Below are 18,288 nucleotides of genomic sequence, written 5' to 3'. Positions count from 1 at the left end.
GTATACAACAAGTTTTATAACTTGAAATTTATTGATGGAATTATAGTTTTATATTAATTTTAATTTTTTTTTTTTTCAGAAAAAGCAGAGGCACTGCTACAGCATATGGAACAATATATAGAAATTACTGAGATAATAGAAGAAATTTCAGCAATAATAAATGTGAGTGATGTTAAGGAAGCAAAAAAAATTGCACAAGAATTACGAGAAAGTATAGCTTCTTCTGAATTAATACCTGATACGGCTACAGAACAAGTTGGATATCACATTGTAACTGAAGACCAAGAGAATTTAGTACAACAGTTACAAAAATCATTAATCGAAATTCAAGAACAAGCTACTGAGAGTATTGATGGCCTGTCTGGCCATAACAAAGATGTGAAGAAACAAGTCATTGAAGTTATTAGCCAGTTACAGGAAGATTTAAATGATATTGCGATTGCTCAGGCCCCTATAGAATTATCAAATAAAGAAATAGATGCCGAAGAACCAAAACTAATTGAAAACGCTGATTCGGGTTCCATACAAAATCGAGAACAAAAATGTTCTGTTAAGCAACATGATGATTTGGCTAAAGTCGTTGACACTGAAGAAATCCAATCTCGTAATAATGAACTTGAATCAAACGTTCCACAAAATAATCAAGTGATTGAACAACAACCTAACACCCTAGTCGTTAAAGACTCTACGGAGTGTTTAGAAAATATTAAAATGCAACCCGACACAGAATTATCAGAATTATCAGAAATGTTATCGTTTGACTCAAAAATTGTTACTGACGATCACAAAGTCATTGAAGTGTCTACTGAATCTACAGAATGTAAAGCAAACATTGCTATTCATCAAATCGAAGAAGCAATTATTGCTATAAATAACATTCATTTTGAAGAGGCTTCAATTCATTATAATGAAATATTTCCAGCATTTGATAGCATTGGTCCCATTTTAGAAGAACTTAAATGCAATGTTGCGTCATTACAGCATAATTCTCAAGCTGGTGATTCACATACATCTGATATGTCAGATTTTGAAGTAGAACAATTTTTCGCCGAGCCACTTCGTAAACTAAACGAAAATATAAGCGTTTTAAATCAAGTATTGATGGATTCGGTAAAGAATTCTGTAGAAAATATGAATGAAGTAGCAGGTGTTTTCGCAAAGCCCCTTCAAGAATTACACAACACGTTAGAAATATTGCAGGAAAATGTTATATCACAATATGAGAGTTTATCATCCTTACATGAGAAGGTAAATATTGCAACAACATCGCAAATTCTACAAAGTTGTTGTTTATTAGTCCAAGAGCAACAAGAAATCGAAGCAGTTGAAGATATTTCTACATTAGACGATTTATCAGCGATGAAAACGACAGCCGATTCTATTACCTCTGATGTACTAGGAGTAGCTGAAGAGGCATTGGTAATGGAAAAGGAATGTTTAATTACAGAAAAAGTAGATAAAGACGATGAAAATAAACAGCTAACCCACACAAGTTTGATGGAACAGATTGATAACGAAGCCCATCAAGTCGTTACACAAGAAACAAAGAGTGATATTGAACTATTTGAAAAACAAGACACAGAAGAAAATAATATTTCAGAATTAAACAATTCTCCTGTCAATGACCAATGTAAAAATATAATTAAACCTATATGTGAGCCATCCACACCAGATAATATTTTACAGAATGATACAACCACAGAAGAAAATAAGGAGTGTGCAAAATTAGAAATGGAGTCAATTAACACTGAAGATCCTAATTTAATTATTAAAATACCTACAGAAGACACCATAGATTCCATCCAGCATGAAGTAGAGGTAATGATAAATAAAGAAATCGATTCAGCAGAAATACAACATGGTATTGAGCAAGATAGCGCCGTAAATCTAAGTACCTCTCACGAAATTAAACTTGAGAAATGCACCTCGGTTTCGGAAAAAAATCCTGAAATATCTGAAGATATAAGTAAAAATGATGTACCCAAAATAGACATGACCAGTGAAGAAATTTTATCAGAAGACCAACAGAGCCATGACCTTGAAGGTAAGCTCAAAGATGAAAATATTATAACTACTGATGCATCTTCTCCTACAATAATATCACGAGAAATGGTTAGTGATAATACAAATGTGAAGGAAAATAATGCGTTAGAAGTATCAGAAAATGAAGATGTTTCCTTAAGTAAGCATGAAATTGACACAATAAAACAACAATTAGACGAAGCAGGTAAGCAATTTTATTATATTTCATATTTATATCATACAAAATATCATACATATACATAAAGATTTACTTCATACATACATATTACTTTTTATTTGTTATGAAAAAATTATTACTTTTATTTTACAGAAGCGTTCCAACCAACTGCAATTAAATATGAAGAAGTAATAGAGAATATGGAAATGTTACTTACTGACCTGAAACAAAACGTTGAACTAAGTACTATAAGCATAACTGATAATGTTGATGTGCTACAAAATATACTGGACGAATTTCAAATAGAGGTGATAAAACTTAAAAGTGAAAATAACTCCGAAGTAAACGATGCTCTCACTGAGACTCTAAATGATTTAGAGTGTAGTGTGAGAAGTGTTCAGCTTCAAGTGAGTGAGAATAGTCCACCAGAGCATATAATGGAAGCTAGCGCAACATTACAGTTGTTGGTTTGTACAATAAAAGATGTTTTACAAGCTAACGAAAGTAGAGAGATAGTTGAAATAAATGAAGAAAATATACTAAAAGGCTGTGTGGGTGAGACTGAAAATACGATCATATTATTAGATAAAGTATCAGAAACAAAAAAAGGTGAAAAAGATATTTTGAATATAATTAAGGGCCTTAACTCGATCAAAGAAACTATAAAAGAAATAAAGCAATGTTTTTCAGTGGATGAAGATACTTTAATAGATAAAGGAGTTGATATTTTACAAAACCTAGAAACGATTGAAAATCAATTATTTGCAATTGAGAATGAAATTAATAAAGTAGAAAACGTTGATGTCACAACAAGGGACACAATTGTCACTGCTGTACATTCAGTTTATACAAGTATTTCAAACATGAGGGGTACGATAACGAGTATTCAAAAACGATATATTTATCAAAATTATGGAAAGCCTTCTGAAAACATTCTTAATGCTATAAAAAATATTAATAAGTTAAGCAAATTAGATAATAAAAAGAATTGGATTCAGGTTAGTAAATATCTTCGCAAGACGCTTAATCATTTTGAAGATGTGAAGTTTTACATAAATCTCGATAAAACAGCTAGATTACCCAGTGATGCGACGCTAACGAAAATTGTCCTCAATGAACTGAAAATGCTTATTACAGATATTATACTTAGTAATGTAACTGAACTAAAAATACCGTTAAAAAATGAAATAAATGGAGTTATTATAAAAGTTAACGAAAAAATAGAAAACATAGCTAATCAATCAATTTTAGAAGTTAAAGATAAAATACCCATTTTCAAAGAAATATCTTCACAAATTTTTGAAATTTCAAAACGATTAAAAGAATTTTACGAATCTCATTTTAGTCATGGTATACATGCACCCTTTGTTAGTGGAAATGATGTTATGTTGGAAACAGAGCATAAATTGAAACTTTTGGAAATATTAGAAAATGAAGACGAGAGATTAGTCGAAAATATACCAAAAGAAGCGCCTGCAGAGTCATTGATAAGAGGATCTCTGAACGAAGGACAATTAAGCGAATCTGAGGGCGACCAACAGTTAAGAGAAAATATAGAACCACTTATTGATAGTCTAATTGATGAAGCTATGGATAAAGCACAATGCTTGGATATCACAAAAGATTCATTAGAAACAAGAGCGGGTTCAAGATCGATTTCCTTTTTAGATTTAATTGATCATGAGACGGAGGAAATAAACATAGAAACATTAGATTTATATGAAACAAGAGATGAAATAGCAGATGATATTCCTCCGAAATCAGAAGATAAAGAATTGCAAGAGATTGTTGAAAAAGATACTGAAAATGGCGATAGTCAATTAACAGCTGAAAATCAAAGTTTAGAATCAGTTTCCAATAATCAAAATAATACAAGCGAATCTACGATCCAATTAGTGTTGGAAGAAGAAGCACATATAATTGAGGAAAATAATAATTTACCCAATGATCAACAAAAAATTAACGAGAATATCGAAATAAAACAAACAGTTGTTGATGAAACTAATATAATAACTGAAAGTTCAGTGCGCAAAAGTAATGAATTAACCAAAACTTTGATTAATTTAGATAAACAGGAAATTGGTAATGGAGGCGATAATGTTTCAATTGAACATGCTGATGTAATAGTTGATGATAAGGGAGAACAAAATAAAAATGAGGCAAAAACGATTACAGACCAATTACTAGGCAAGGATAGTAAAAGTGTTGATGAAGAGATGGATGCAAGTATGTATACAGATATAATAGTTAAAACTAATAGCTGTGAAACCCAAGAAAACGAAATAAATACATTGACAGAACAAAAACCTGAAGACTTGCCTTCTAATGACTTGCAGTCATTAAAAGTTGCATTGGAATCGCAAGAAAAAAATCTTCTGATTCCAATTCAAAGTCCAACTGTCGAAGAAATGTCATCTAAGCAATGCGCGGAAGTAACTCTAAACGAAGAAATTGTAGACGCAGATACAAGAATTAAGGATAATACTGAATACTCGGTTACTGACGATGAAACTCAACATAGTACATTACTGAATAATAGTCAAAAGAATGAAGAAGTGTCAATTATAAATATGAATTTAAATAAACAAGATCATAAGTATGCTGATGATGAGTTTGATCATACTGATGAACAAACTCTTAACGATTTAAACCTTGGAAATCAATTAGAAATAAATAATAAAACTGATACAACTGAAAAAACAGAAACAAATTTAATCGAAGAAAAACAAGGTAGCGTCACAAAGGATGAGATCGTTGTGGAACTTGATGTGGAAAAAGGAAATAAGGTATTTACGACTCATTCAAAAGATGAAGAAGATACTAAAAAAGAACATAGTAGCTTGTCCTCCTCTTTAGCACATGAAGAAAACGAACAACAAAAAGAAGAAACTAATTTGGATCATAGTATACTTCAAGAAGATTCAGAAAATCAAAACCTTAAACAATCTCTTCAATCCCAATTGACTAATGAAAAGGAAAGTGATGATGGCTCACTTTGTTCTGAAATATCAGGCATACATACAAGTAAAATTCTAACTGAGACTACAGCTGAGACGAAAAGCGATGAAATTTTAAATGAGGTAAATCAAAATGAGGTATCTTTTGAATCAGAAATTCAAGATACAAACCATGATTTAAAACAAGTGGAAAAGAACGAAGAAACAAATACCAAAGACAGAACAATCTTTTTACAAACTGAGTTATCAGAAACAAAACAATTAACACAAAAAGAACAAGCTAATAATGCTTTAGAAAAACCGTGTGAAGTAAATGACAAAAATAATGATTCAATAGAAGAACCACACACAAAAGACCACCCTCTAGATATTAGTGATATTACTCCCAAAACAGTTTCACCAGATACACAATCTGCGTTTGGCGAAACGTTACAAGCTGATATATCGAAACAAGATAAAGATAAGTTAGTAATAACTGACGAAACTGATACTGTTTCAAAAAGTAAAGATAAAGAAAACATCAGATTACAAGTACAAAAATCTGATGATGAAACTTTAAAAGTTGCATCATCTGATGATAATAATAACGCTGGATATCAACTATCATCTCCTTTAGAAAAAACATTAAAATATGATAAATTGGAACAAGATACAGACAAGGCTGAAAAAGCAACCGATACTGATAGTATTTTAACGGCAACAAGTAACGAAAATGAAAACATAGCCGAATTACAAGTTCATAAATCTAAAGATGATAGTTTAAAAGTTGATGATAAAATGAGTCAAGTAAAAGACAAGACTGAAAAATCAAACGATACTGACGATAGTTTATCTGCTACAAATAAAGAAAAAGAAAACATAGTTTTATCACAAGGTCATAAATCCAAAGATGAAAGTATAAAGGCTGAATTATCTATTGAAAATAATAAAGCTCCAGATAAATTATCTCATGTAGAAGACACATTAAGAGATGATAAATTGAAACAGGTCAAAAACAAACCTGAAAATCCCAACGAAACTGATGATGGTTTATCAACAACAATCAAAGAAAAAGTAAACATGGCGGAATTACCAGGTCATAAATCTGAAGATGAAAGTATAAAGGCTGAATCATCTATTGAAAACAATAAAGCTCCAGATCAAGATTTATCTCAAATAGATGACACATTAAGAGATGATAAATTGAAACAGGACAAAGACAAGTTTGAAAAAACCAACGAAACTGATGATGGTTTATCAACATCAAATAAAGAAAAAGAAAACATAGTTTTATCACAAGTTCATAAATCTGAAGATGAAAGTATGAAGGCTGAATTATCTATTGAAAATAATAAAGCTCCAGATCAAGAATTATCTCATGTAGAAGACACATTAAGAGATGATAAATTGAAACAGGACAAAAACAAGTCTAAAAAAGCCAACGAAACTGATGATGGTTTATCAACAACAAACAAAGAAAAAGAAAACATGGCGGAATTACCAGTTCATGAATCTGAAGATGAAAGTATAAAGGCTGAATCATCTATTGAAAACAATAAAACTCCAGATCAGGAATTATCTCAAATAGAAGACACATTAAGAGATGATAAATTGAAACAGGACAAAGACAAGTCTGAAAAAACCAACGAAACTGATGATGGTTTATCAACAACAAACAAAGAAAAAGTAAACATGGCGGAATTACCAGTTCATAAATCTGAAGATGAAAGTATAAAGGCTGAATCATCTATTAAAAATAATAAAGCTCCAGGTCAAGAATTATCTCAAATAGAAGACACATTAAGAGATGATCAATTGAAACAGGACAAAGACAAGTCTGAAAAAACCAAAGAAACGAATGATGGTTTATCAACAACAAACAAAGAAAAAGTAAACATGGCGGAATTACCAGTTCATAAATCTGAAGATGAAAGTATAAAGGCTGAATCATCTATTGAAAACAACAAAGCTCCAGATCAAGAATTATGTCATATAGAAGACACATTAAGAGATGATGAATCTGAAAAACCTAAAGAAACTGATAATGGTTTACTAACAACAAATACAGAAAATGTAAACATAGCCGAATCACAGGTACATAAATCTGAAGGTGAAAATTTAAAAGTTAAATCATATGTAGAAAATAATACTACTACTGTAGATGTTCAATCTCAAAAAGATTTGCATCAACAAGATAATAGTAATAAAGTTTTAAATAAAAATGGTGATCAAGAATTATCTCATTTAAAGGGAACAATAACAGATCATGAATCTCAACAAGAAAAAGACAACATAGGAAAAATTGATGATCTTGGTGATGTTTCAACCGTAATATATAAAGGAAACGAAGACTTGGTCGCACAGCAACTTCATACAACTGAAGGTGAACCTTCAAAAATTGTGTCACAAAAAGATCATTCTTGTGTTGATAATATTACTGTAGATGCGCTTTCTCAAAAAGATATGCAACAACTTCAAAATAATTATAAGACAAGTGATAAAACTGAAGATCAAGAGTTATCATCTCATTCAAAAGAAAATCAGATAACTGAATCCGACGAAAATAAAGATAATATTACATTTACTGGTAGCTCAAACGAAAAACAAACGATGGAGGAAGAAATTAAAGAACAAAGTGGAGATATTCATAAGACCGATGACGAAAACAAACATACTAAAAAAAAATCAATAGACAAAAGAAAGGGTAGACGCAAAAAAGACGAAACGAATGAAGAAAATAGTGAAGATTTTATTAAGAAAGACAGTCTCGATAGTACTCAAGGTGCAGAAACGGCCGAGGAAAGTATTGTTGCTAGTAAAATATTGAATGACGATGTTACAATAACAGAAAATTTACTTAAAGATGCGCATATCTCTGAGAAGGTAGAATCAGAAGCGATAGAAACGGGTTTCGTTAGTGATTCTGTTATGAAGGATCAAAAACATTTAAGCAAAAACAACGATGAAATTGTAACAGAAAATGAAAATCAGGATTTGGTAATAGAAAAACAAAATAAAATGGCATTAGATAAGGTTAATCAAAAACCAGAGATAAAAGAAATACAAGAAAGCGTTATCGAACATACAATTGATAAAAACAATGGTGCCAAAGAACAAAAGGGTAAAGACACTGTTGAAGGGGCGGAATCCGAAATTGAGAACCATGGCAAAGAAAAGGATGATGGAAAAAATAAAGCTAAGAGCGAAAAAAAGAAATCATCATTAGAAAAAAAAGAGAAACAAAAGAAATCAAAACTTAAACAAAAAGAAGTAACTTCAACAATAGAGACACAAAACAATATCAGTGATTCAAAAACAGACAATAACAAAGCGCAGATAGAATCAGATAAAGATAAAAATGAAACTTTTGAACAAAAAGATATTCAAGTAAATTTGAATAATACCGAATCATCTTATGAAGAAAAAGAAAGAGAGATTTGTGGACATAGCCAACGATTGGATGAAATCAAACAACATGTAGATAAAACGACATACGACAGATCTAACGAAAGGGACAAAGTCCAAACCTCTTCTATAGACAAGCCTCTTATAAGAGACAAGCCCCAATTCGTTGATCCAAATATTGGAGATCCAAGTATGGAATTCAGTAGACCGCCATCATATATGGGAAAGCCATATGATTCTGACGCCAATAAATTATTACCAGAAGTGAATACATATAGCTCGACTTCGAAGGTATTCTATAAAGCACAAAGTCTTGTCAGAGATCATCAATTGAGATCACCTAGTATAATAGACACTGACACCAATACGGACACAAAAGATAGATCCGAATTACGGTTTAAATCAAAAGCCTTGAGTGAAACGAGAAATGTATCTGAAAAAAGGATTGGGTCGCCACGAGACCTAAAGAGGAAACCCGTATTTTCAACACATTTGACAAATAGAACTGCCGTGGAGGGATCAAGAGTTAAACTCACTTGCAGTGTTCTTTCTTCGACTGAACCTGTCTTGAAGTGGTACAAAAACGGAGTACCAATAGATGATAAACAAAAATATAAAATTAAATTTGCTGATGGACTTATCACAATGGAACTGCTTAATGCAATTCCAAGTGATTCTGGCGACTATAGCTGTACAGTTGAAAATGAGCACGGATCTGTAACTACTTCTGCAAAATTGAAAGTTTATCCGAGTTTTGAGCCTTCACCTATACCACCAACATTTACACGTTCAATACGCGGTAAGGATTTTTTATAGGAACGAATAGCAACAACAAAATATATTATATTGATTGTATTTAATATTTTATAATATTTTCAGACATCTATCACGTTGCTGAGAACGAACTGGTATTGGAATGCAGAATTAGAGGCCAACCGCTTCCTACAATAACATGGATCAAAGATAACCAGCCTGTAGGTACTGATTCACGGTTTGAAGCCACTTATTTAGCAGATGGCTTGTGTAGACTCACTATCAGTAATCCAACTTCGGAAGATAGTGGAACGTACACATGCAAAGCTGAAAGTTCCATGTGGACTGATCAAATAACACATGTGGTACAGTTTATTGGTAAGATTTTAATTTTTTTAATATTAAACGTCATCATCTTTAAAAGCGATTACAATAATTATTTACATTTTTGTACAGATAAAGAAAGCCGTATTAGTCCGCATTTATCAAGTGTTGATAAGTCACGCCACATTCCAGACACACGTCGACCCCACTTTACAAATGTTTTAAGTGATTATAAAGTAGTGAAGGGCGGTACAATAGGTTTGCAAGTAGAAATAGGCGGTGCACCGACAAGAGTTGAATGGCTACGGGAAGGCTCATGTGTAACGGAGCTTTATAGGAACGCACAGACTTTTGTTGATCATGGAATATATACATTAGCCTTATCTGATGTGACTGAGAAACATTCCGGATTGTACACGTGTAGAGCGTGGAGTACTCATGGAAACGTGGATATGAATGCGGATATAACAGTGGTTCAGCCGAGTGAGGTGGAAGGGAAACCCGCTGTGATAGTCAGTCGTCCCGCAAAAGATGTACTGATTTCAATAGGGGAAGATATAAACATTTCGTTTAGAGTTCAAGGAGAACCTAGACCCAAAGGTATTTAAAACATTGGCTATCCTAATGATCCTAATAAAAATCTAAGCTAGACAGAAATTTAAGTTAAGTAAAGATTAAACGTTATGATGGAATGTAATCAGTGATGGTATAAGCTTTACTTCAAAGAGTATACGATAATAAATAACTGGACTTCAAATACAACTTTAATATGTTAAACAATTCCTCTGTAACTTTTTCATAATTATCTAAACTTCAAATACATACTTAGAAGTAGACCTTTGATCACAAATCAAACAAGTTCCAAGTTTTAACACAAATATTGACTAATCCCTTTTAATTCCTCAGTAATGTTCATGAAGGGAATCCGCGACATAACAAATAGTCAACGTGTTTGCAAAATGACTTCTGATGATTATGTCAAGTTTACATTAAAGAGGTCTGTAATATCCGACGCGGGTACCTACTGCGTCCTCGCAAGGAATGCGTATGGTTGTGACAGAGCGTTTATCACAGTGGTTGTAAGTATTTTATCAGGCTGTCCTATGTTATTTGGAACGTAGCGTGTAAAAACATGGCATAATACCCTTCCAAATGTTTTTGATATTATAGAAAGTTAACTAATTCATAAATAAAGGAAGTCACATTACTATTACCTACACCATACTATGTATAGTATAAAATGCAAAAATAGCTAATCTGACTAATATTTTATTACAGGTAAGACAACGTGCATCTTCTGATAACCTAATATCCGATTGGACGTACCCCATGGATGATCAAGCAATTGTTGCATCTGATCGAAAATATAAATGTAAGTACTAGGTACTAAAAAAAATTATTACATTTTAAGAAAAAATATAACTTTTGACCACAACTACGTACCTAAACTTCATTTGATATTCACTTTTGTGTTGGATGAGTGACAACTAGGATAGATTTATATGGACGTAGTGAATTAAATTCGATAAATAATTAATGAACATCAAGTTGTCTTTCGCAGTCCAAAGCTTGTCCTATAATATTTATTTATTTAATTAGATACACTGATAAAAAAATTATACTCATTTGGCAAAAATTCTATTAAAATAAGTACAGATTACGACAGTGGACCCCGCACTAGGCACAGCCTGTCTCGCGGTGCCATAAAACCATTATATGTACAATAAAAATAAATGCAAAATTGTCTTACACTTTTATAAATTACATTATTAAAAATATTTCTCGACTAACGTATTTATGTGATGTCTGTTTTGTCTTGGCATCGTACCAGGCATATTTAAGGTCAATGAAGTGCCAATAAATTATGTTTCTTTTGCAGCCGTGCCCGGACGCATACCAGGAGAGCCGAGTGCAGTAGACGGTGGCAACAATTGGTTGACCCTCGCGTGGCCCAAGCCAGATCCGAATACCGCGGCTCCAGTCCTCGCCTATAGAGTAGATTCTTGGCTCTTAGGCAAAGACGGAGGAGCTCGTTGGGTGGAAATGGGGATCACACCACGAAACACATTCGATGCTTTCAATTTAAAACAAGGCGAAGAATATCACTTCAGAGTTACTCCAAGGAACAGATACGGATGGGGTGAACCAGTGCAGACGTCTGCCCCAGTCGGAGTTGGCCTATCTGGTGACAGACCAGAGTTTATCGATATCCTACCTGGATTGCTGAAAGTATTGGTTGGTGAAACTGCTAATTTAAGCTGCAGTTTTAAAGGAAAACCTACACCAGAAATAGTATGGATGAAGAACGGTCATGAGATTGAAGAAAGTAGCAGACTTCGAAGCTTGCAAAGCGGGAATATTTGTTCGTTAAAAATTCAAGATGTAAATATTGAAGATGAGGGTCGCTATAGTTGTGAAGCGACTAACGTCCACGGTCGCGCTTCAACCTATGCGAGAATGACGGTTATAACTGACAGACAGATATGGGAAGCTGATGCTAAGCTTAAAAGGTAAACCATAATATGGAGAGTATTTTCTTCTTTCTTATGTTTAAAAAGTAATATGTTACATAATATAATTTACAGGGAAAGGTCAGCAGATGCGGAAGGTGAATACCCTCCACAGTTCACAATGCGCCTTAGAGATAGACGTGTACAAGCGACCTACCCAGTTCGTTTGACATGCCAAGTTATTGGCAGTCCGACGCCAACTGTAACTTGGTTTAAAGACGGCCAAGAAGTAGTAATTGACAGTAAGTTTTTTATCAGCTATTGTACTGTAATAAACACAATATTACCTATAATTATAAGATTAGGAATTGAATATTACAATAAACAAAATGCAAACATAAATAAACTTTTTGGCACGCTGTTCAAATCAATTATCTCTAGCTAAGTACCTAGTTATAAAGCATCAATAATTCAATAAATATTTGAGTACCTACGCGATGACAAAATAAATGTTCTTAATGACAGTCTTGAATTTCTACCATAGAATTTTATACAGTTTTGTTTACGTCCACTTGTTATATTTTTAAATTTTGCATAAAAAATGTGGAACGAAATATAGGACTGTGTTTTATATCATACTTAAAATAACTTTCTCTTTTATATCTAATTGAAGGTCGCCGAGTAAAGTACCAAGATGAGCATTTTCACACATTGGAGATAGCTCCCACCACACTGGACGATGGTGGTGTGTATGAAGCTCTAGCTAGAAATGGCAGCGGAGCTATCAGTTGTCGCTGCAGTCTTGTTGTCGATAAGGGCATTAGAGCATACGTTGCTCCGGAGTTCTGCTGTGGTCTAGAACCTTCTTATCGACTGAATGAAGGTAAGATGAGCTATAGTATCAAGATTGAGGCCATTCCTTTGGAAAAAAATCTTTTGTTTCTTTTCTGGACGAGTTCTATTTTTTACTTCAGCAGTGTCAGTGTCAATAATAATTGGACTAGAGACATGTTAATACATATTGCTGACTAGGAATTTATGTATCCAAAAAACAACATTAAAATCTATTTTATAACGAACTAGGGCCTAGGCATTGCAAATGTTATCAACCTTTGTGTGCTTTTATGTGTACCAAGCAACTAAACCCCATAAATATTCTAGGAGAGGAACTTCGCATATCCGCAATAGTGGAAGCGTATCCCTCAGTGGGAGTAACTTGGTACAGAGAAGGGGTCCGTCTCAGACCAAGTCGCAGGGCAGTTATGACACTAAACAGGGATGGACAAATAGAACTAGCTCTGGCATCTGTCACTCCTCGCGATGCAGGAGTATATACTTGCACGGCGTCTAATGAAGTAGGACAAGCGTCTACGTCTGGTAAAGTGGAAATAGTAACAGGAGAAAGACAAGATCAAAGGTCATTGCCTACTGTTATTTGTCCGGATGTTCCGTGAGTATTGAGTATTTGGTTTTATAAATACCTATGGTTCTTAGTATGTTAATAGAACTTTATTATATACATTCAAATCTAATTTAGTTTAAAAAACAATACTGGACCAACGTTCTCAGGTTTAGTAAGAATACCTATTTTTTGCTACAGGTACTCAAAGGAACCAATGTTCTTGAAGAAGCCAAGGTCCACGGAAGCGCAAGAAGGAGACACAGTTATAATAGAGTGTGAAGTTATAGGTGATCCCACTCCTGATGTGTATTGGTTGCGTGATTTCTTGAAGGTAGGTTAAAATGGGTCATAGCAAATATAAAAATTGAATATTAAATTATTAGATAAAATCATAATAATTGTAACTGTGAAATTAATATTGAATGGGACAAGCCTGTTTTGTTGTATCAAAAATAATAACCATAAGATCTATGTATTGTATTCTGAATGATACAGCAAATAATCCTTTATTTAAAACATGCTATATACCAATGTCCAATTCCTATATTCAATTACTTCAAAGTTTTAAGATAGAGTCTAATAAGAGTTCTCGATTTAATTTCACAGCCGGATTACTATCGCGATGCTAATCACTTCAAACAAATGGCAGCTGGTCCGGTCTACCGTTTTGAGATTCCTCACGCTAAATTAGACTACACTGGTGCCTACTCCGTAGTAGCTAGAAATGTACATGGCGAGGCAAAGGCTATTATATCGCTGCAGATTTTCGCTAAGGGTGAGTTTCGAGTTTTAGGACTTTTGATATTTTGAAGAAATTTGATTTTATGTTTAAGACCTATCACAGCTATCTGAATAGTTTTTAGACTTGGTTTAATATTTTTTGGTTAAACTAAATGAAGTTACATATAATCAGAGCACCTGTTTAGGTGCATGAAGGGAAAAAAACACTTTATTTTTGACGCTTTTCAGATCTGAGGTCCACTGATGATACACATAATATAAGATACGGGTATGTAAATTTTTATCAGTCGACACTTTTTTATCCTGTGAGGCCCATTTTCGTATTCTGTTTTCAATCAGTATAATCAAATAGGTACTATTTTAACCCATTGAGCCCCGAGCGACCCGATCGGGCCACGACACAATAGATTTTCTATTGTCTGTGATTCCGGGGCCTGAGTTATTAATATTAATTGTCCTTTATAACCCTTCTTGTAAGCTCATTAAAATTAATGATAGATTATTTATTTTCACTCTCACTAGAAGCACGTGTCCCTGCTCAAATTGGCTGCTAATCATATCTCATTTCCACTTTATCCTATTTTTCAAATTTCTTTAATAAACACTACCTTATAAAATTTCCAGGCGCGTAGAAGTAATACCGCGTTTCGAGAAGGAGTTAACTGATCTTCTGTGCTACGACGGAGACGCCGTGGAGTTCGAGTGTAGGATCTCGGGCAATCCAGAACCAGATATACGATGGTTCCATTATAATGAGGTATTTATTCATTCATTCATTGAGACCACTTTACCAAAACAGATGTTTTTTCATAAATCCCATATTTCAATATTTACAGCAAGTAGATGTATATCATGTGTGTATAATATAATGTCCACATGGACATGGTAAATGTTAAAAATAGGTAGGTAATGATGATTCAAAAGAATTCCAAAAGAAGTATTATTTAATAAATAAATGTTTTGTTTAGTGTCCTAGTGTCATTAGCAATAAAGAAATTTAGCCTTAAAAGCTCCCCCCCTCCCACATCCCTTACTTGGATTGTCTGTAATTTATTTTTCCTTTAATTTTTATCACATTACCCTCCTTTTCTAATGGGTTTCATCCTACTGTGATTTTTTTTGTTTCAAAATTTTTCGGCCCTGGTTAAAGCCTCATAAAGCCCCGACTCTATTTCCCCTTATAACTAACATCATAAATATACAAAATAACAAAAATTTCTATCGTGTGCTACCAAATTGTCTTAGCTCATCCACATTATTTTAAGAAGTCATGAATATTCAAAATACATATTTTCACCAGGTGCTACCAGATTGTCCAGACTTCGAGTCCACATTCGAAGTAGGAACAGCAAGGCTCAAGATAAAACAAGTGGCAGCTGAAGATGAGGGCACGTACACTTGTGAAGCGTCTAATAATCTTGGAAAAGCAACGTCCAAAGCTTGCCTTGTTGTGTATCGTAAGTTTTTTCTTTATTATGAAAATAGTAGGAGTTGAAAATAGATCTAAACTGGGGTGAGAATTATAATTTTTTTAATCTCACTGATTTTTATAAAACATTTAATTAAAAAGTATTGTTTACATTTGGAATAAGTTATTGTAATATTTGCCTGTACCGAGAAGAATCCTTAATAATAGGGAATACTGTAAGTATTACTTTGAAACCAATATAAAAGAACTATGTAAAATATCATTACCAATTTTATGAATTTTTTTCTTACAGCGCCATGCGAGCCTTCAGTCTATAAATCGATATGAAAATTGTTATAATTTTTATTTTTATCATCTTATAGCATTAAATCTATACTAATATTATAAATGTGAAGAGTTTGTTTGTTTGAAAGTGAACCACTGGTCCGATTTGAAAGATTCTTTCGGTGTCATTTGTCGAGGAAGAGGCTATACAGGGTGTAATCGTTAAGTGTGCACAAGCGATTATTCCGTAACTTTTGCAAATATCAAAAAACTTTAAACTCATATCGAAAGTACTTATCTCAACGAGTAAAATGGCCATAATAAATTTTTAAAAATGATAATTTAGTTACGGAATAATCGCCTGTGTTCACTTAACGATTACACCCTGTATATCATCACGCTAAGACTAACAGGAGGACGAACAGAGTAGTGCGTGTAAAGCGAGGCACAGCTAGTTTCACATATTATTTAAATTATTAATTTACTCCTTCTAGCGCCGGGCGAGCCGAACACGCTCAGCCAGCGGCTCCAGCGCCCCCCCGCGCTCTCCTCCGCCGCATCCACCCCGCGCTCCACGCCGCGCACCACGCCCGCTAGGTCCATGTCGCGCACGCCTGGTGAGTGCACATAGACATATGCACACACATACATACCTACATCGTTACACTTGGTTGATACACGCACTCCTAGTGAGTGCACACACTCACATACACAGTCGAGGCTCACAAACTTACACATGGTTGATACACGCACGCCTGGTGAGTGTACACAAAACACATACACAGTCGAGGCTCATAAAGTTACACATGGTTGATACACGCACGCCTGGTGAGTGTACACAAAACACATACACAGTCGAGGCTCATAAAGTTACACATGGTTGATACACGCACGCCTGGTGAGTGTACACAAAACACATACATGAGACATACTTGATACATAATACAATATACAGATAATACAAACACAAAACACTTGTCTCACACACCCAAGCAACCTGTCCAAAATTTCAACTAATTATGATATATTTTAGTTATAATTTTGGACATTACATACTTGATATACAGGCACAAGGCTATATATACACATTTATACATCCCGATAAGCTCGGAATCAGGAGAAGATACAAAACCCAAATTAGGAAATAAAGGGATAATGTACCATTGTACGGGTAAAATAATTTATAAATGTTTTATTAGGTACATTCTTATTATTGTAGAAATATATAGTTTATTTGAAATAATTTTGTCAATTATTTCTATTCACAGTGCAATTTCAATTCTACTATATTTTCTTGTCCAGTTTTAACCGTCTATCTTTTATGTCCAGGTCCAGAAGTACGCCGGCTCCGCAGTCCCACTCGTGAGATAGCGCCCAAATTCTACACTTACCCATTCAACAAAGTGGTCGAAGAAGGTGAAACTGTCGTGTTCCAATGCGCCGTCGGAGGTCTCCCACCACCTTGGGCCACTTGGGACAAGGACGGCATTATCATAACACCGACTTCTCGCATCAGTATCAAGGAAAAGGACGAAATGCTCAGGATACTCCAGATCGATGAAGTTACGATCGAAGACGTCGGCCTCTACAGGATAACGCTCGAAAATGACTATGGAAGGGCAGAAGCGTCAGCGAGGCTGGAAGTTATATCGCACAAGAGGAAGTTCTACGGCGGAACGCGCTCGTGCAGCGCCTCCCCGCGCCGGATGATGAGCTACACGAGACGAACACCGTCCTACTCGAGACAAGACTGATCGACGATTGGATGAATGTCGGCCGCGGACTTCATGTAAGTGCTTTGACTTGCTGCGATGCGAATGCGGGTACCCGTTTCTTGTTATGGCGAATTCTAGCGATGCGACTCTCTTGACGATACAATCACTACAATTATTACATCATGACATATTTATTTCAGGCCGAAGGTGCCGCGCGCGTGAGAAATTTGTTTTCGCATTTGTGTTTTATTTATAGACAATGTATAAATATTTATTCGACTCGTTTTCTGAACGTCCATAATATATCGTGTTATGTCCCGTTGCTTAGTTTGTTAAATTGTTCATGTTTAATACTTTATAAATATTTATGATTTATCATGCACTGACGTTGTCGATGATTCCAAAGATAGGTAATTGTTTTATACACCGTTATAAAATATATATAACTGAGTTGTTTAATAGTTTTGTTAGAGATAGTTGAGGAGCTCTCCCCGGGGTTTGTGAAATATATTGTATTGCAAGTTATTGTCGTTTTATTATATCAATCTTTATATACGTTTATCCCAGGAGAACTTTAAAAATCTCGGATTTTTATTCAATACAATGTTTATTATCCATACTAATATTATAAATGCGAAAGTAACTCTGTCTGTCTGTCTGTCTGTTACT

General features: G+C 34.1%; 1 protein-coding gene across 3 annotated transcripts in view; it reads left to right on the top strand.

Annotated features, from left to right (window-relative positions):
• Window positions 1-18,144, top strand: part of LOC123705188 — a 59,924-nt gene extending 41,780 nt beyond the window's left edge. For 2 of the 3 annotated variants that reach the window (XM_045653862.1, XM_045653865.1), the window contains exons 11-27: window positions 80-2,227; window positions 2,354-9,340; window positions 9,421-9,672; window positions 9,751-10,218; window positions 10,525-10,697; window positions 10,897-10,990; window positions 11,498-12,128; window positions 12,204-12,370; window positions 12,742-12,951; window positions 13,230-13,518; window positions 13,669-13,801; window positions 14,077-14,245; window positions 14,440-14,479; window positions 14,836-14,968; window positions 15,512-15,668; window positions 16,399-16,521; window positions 17,234-18,144. In XM_045653862.1, coding sequence (XP_045509818.1) covers window positions 80-2,227; window positions 2,354-9,340; window positions 9,421-9,672; window positions 9,751-10,218; window positions 10,525-10,697; window positions 10,897-10,990; window positions 11,498-12,128; window positions 12,204-12,370; window positions 12,742-12,951; window positions 13,230-13,518; window positions 13,669-13,801; window positions 14,077-14,245; window positions 14,440-14,479; window positions 14,836-14,968; window positions 15,512-15,668; window positions 16,399-16,521; window positions 17,234-17,658 — 12,599 coding nt within the window. In that variant the 3' untranslated portion in view covers window positions 17,659-18,144. The remainder of the gene's footprint in view (window positions 1-79; window positions 2,228-2,353; window positions 9,341-9,420; window positions 9,673-9,750; window positions 10,219-10,524; window positions 10,698-10,896; window positions 10,991-11,497; window positions 12,129-12,203; window positions 12,371-12,741; window positions 12,952-13,229; window positions 13,519-13,668; window positions 13,802-14,076; window positions 14,246-14,439; window positions 14,480-14,835; window positions 14,969-15,511; window positions 15,669-16,398; window positions 16,522-17,233) is intronic. The other variant, XM_045653864.1, reaches the window with a different exon arrangement.
• Window positions 18,145-18,288: the final 144 nt, after the last annotated feature.

Source organism: Colias croceus, chromosome Z, assembly GCF_905220415.1.
Source record: "Colias croceus chromosome Z, ilColCroc2.1".
NCBI classification, from domain to species: Eukaryota; Metazoa; Arthropoda; class Insecta; order Lepidoptera; family Pieridae; genus Colias; species Colias croceus.
This window is presented reverse-complemented; position numbering and strand designations above follow the sequence as displayed.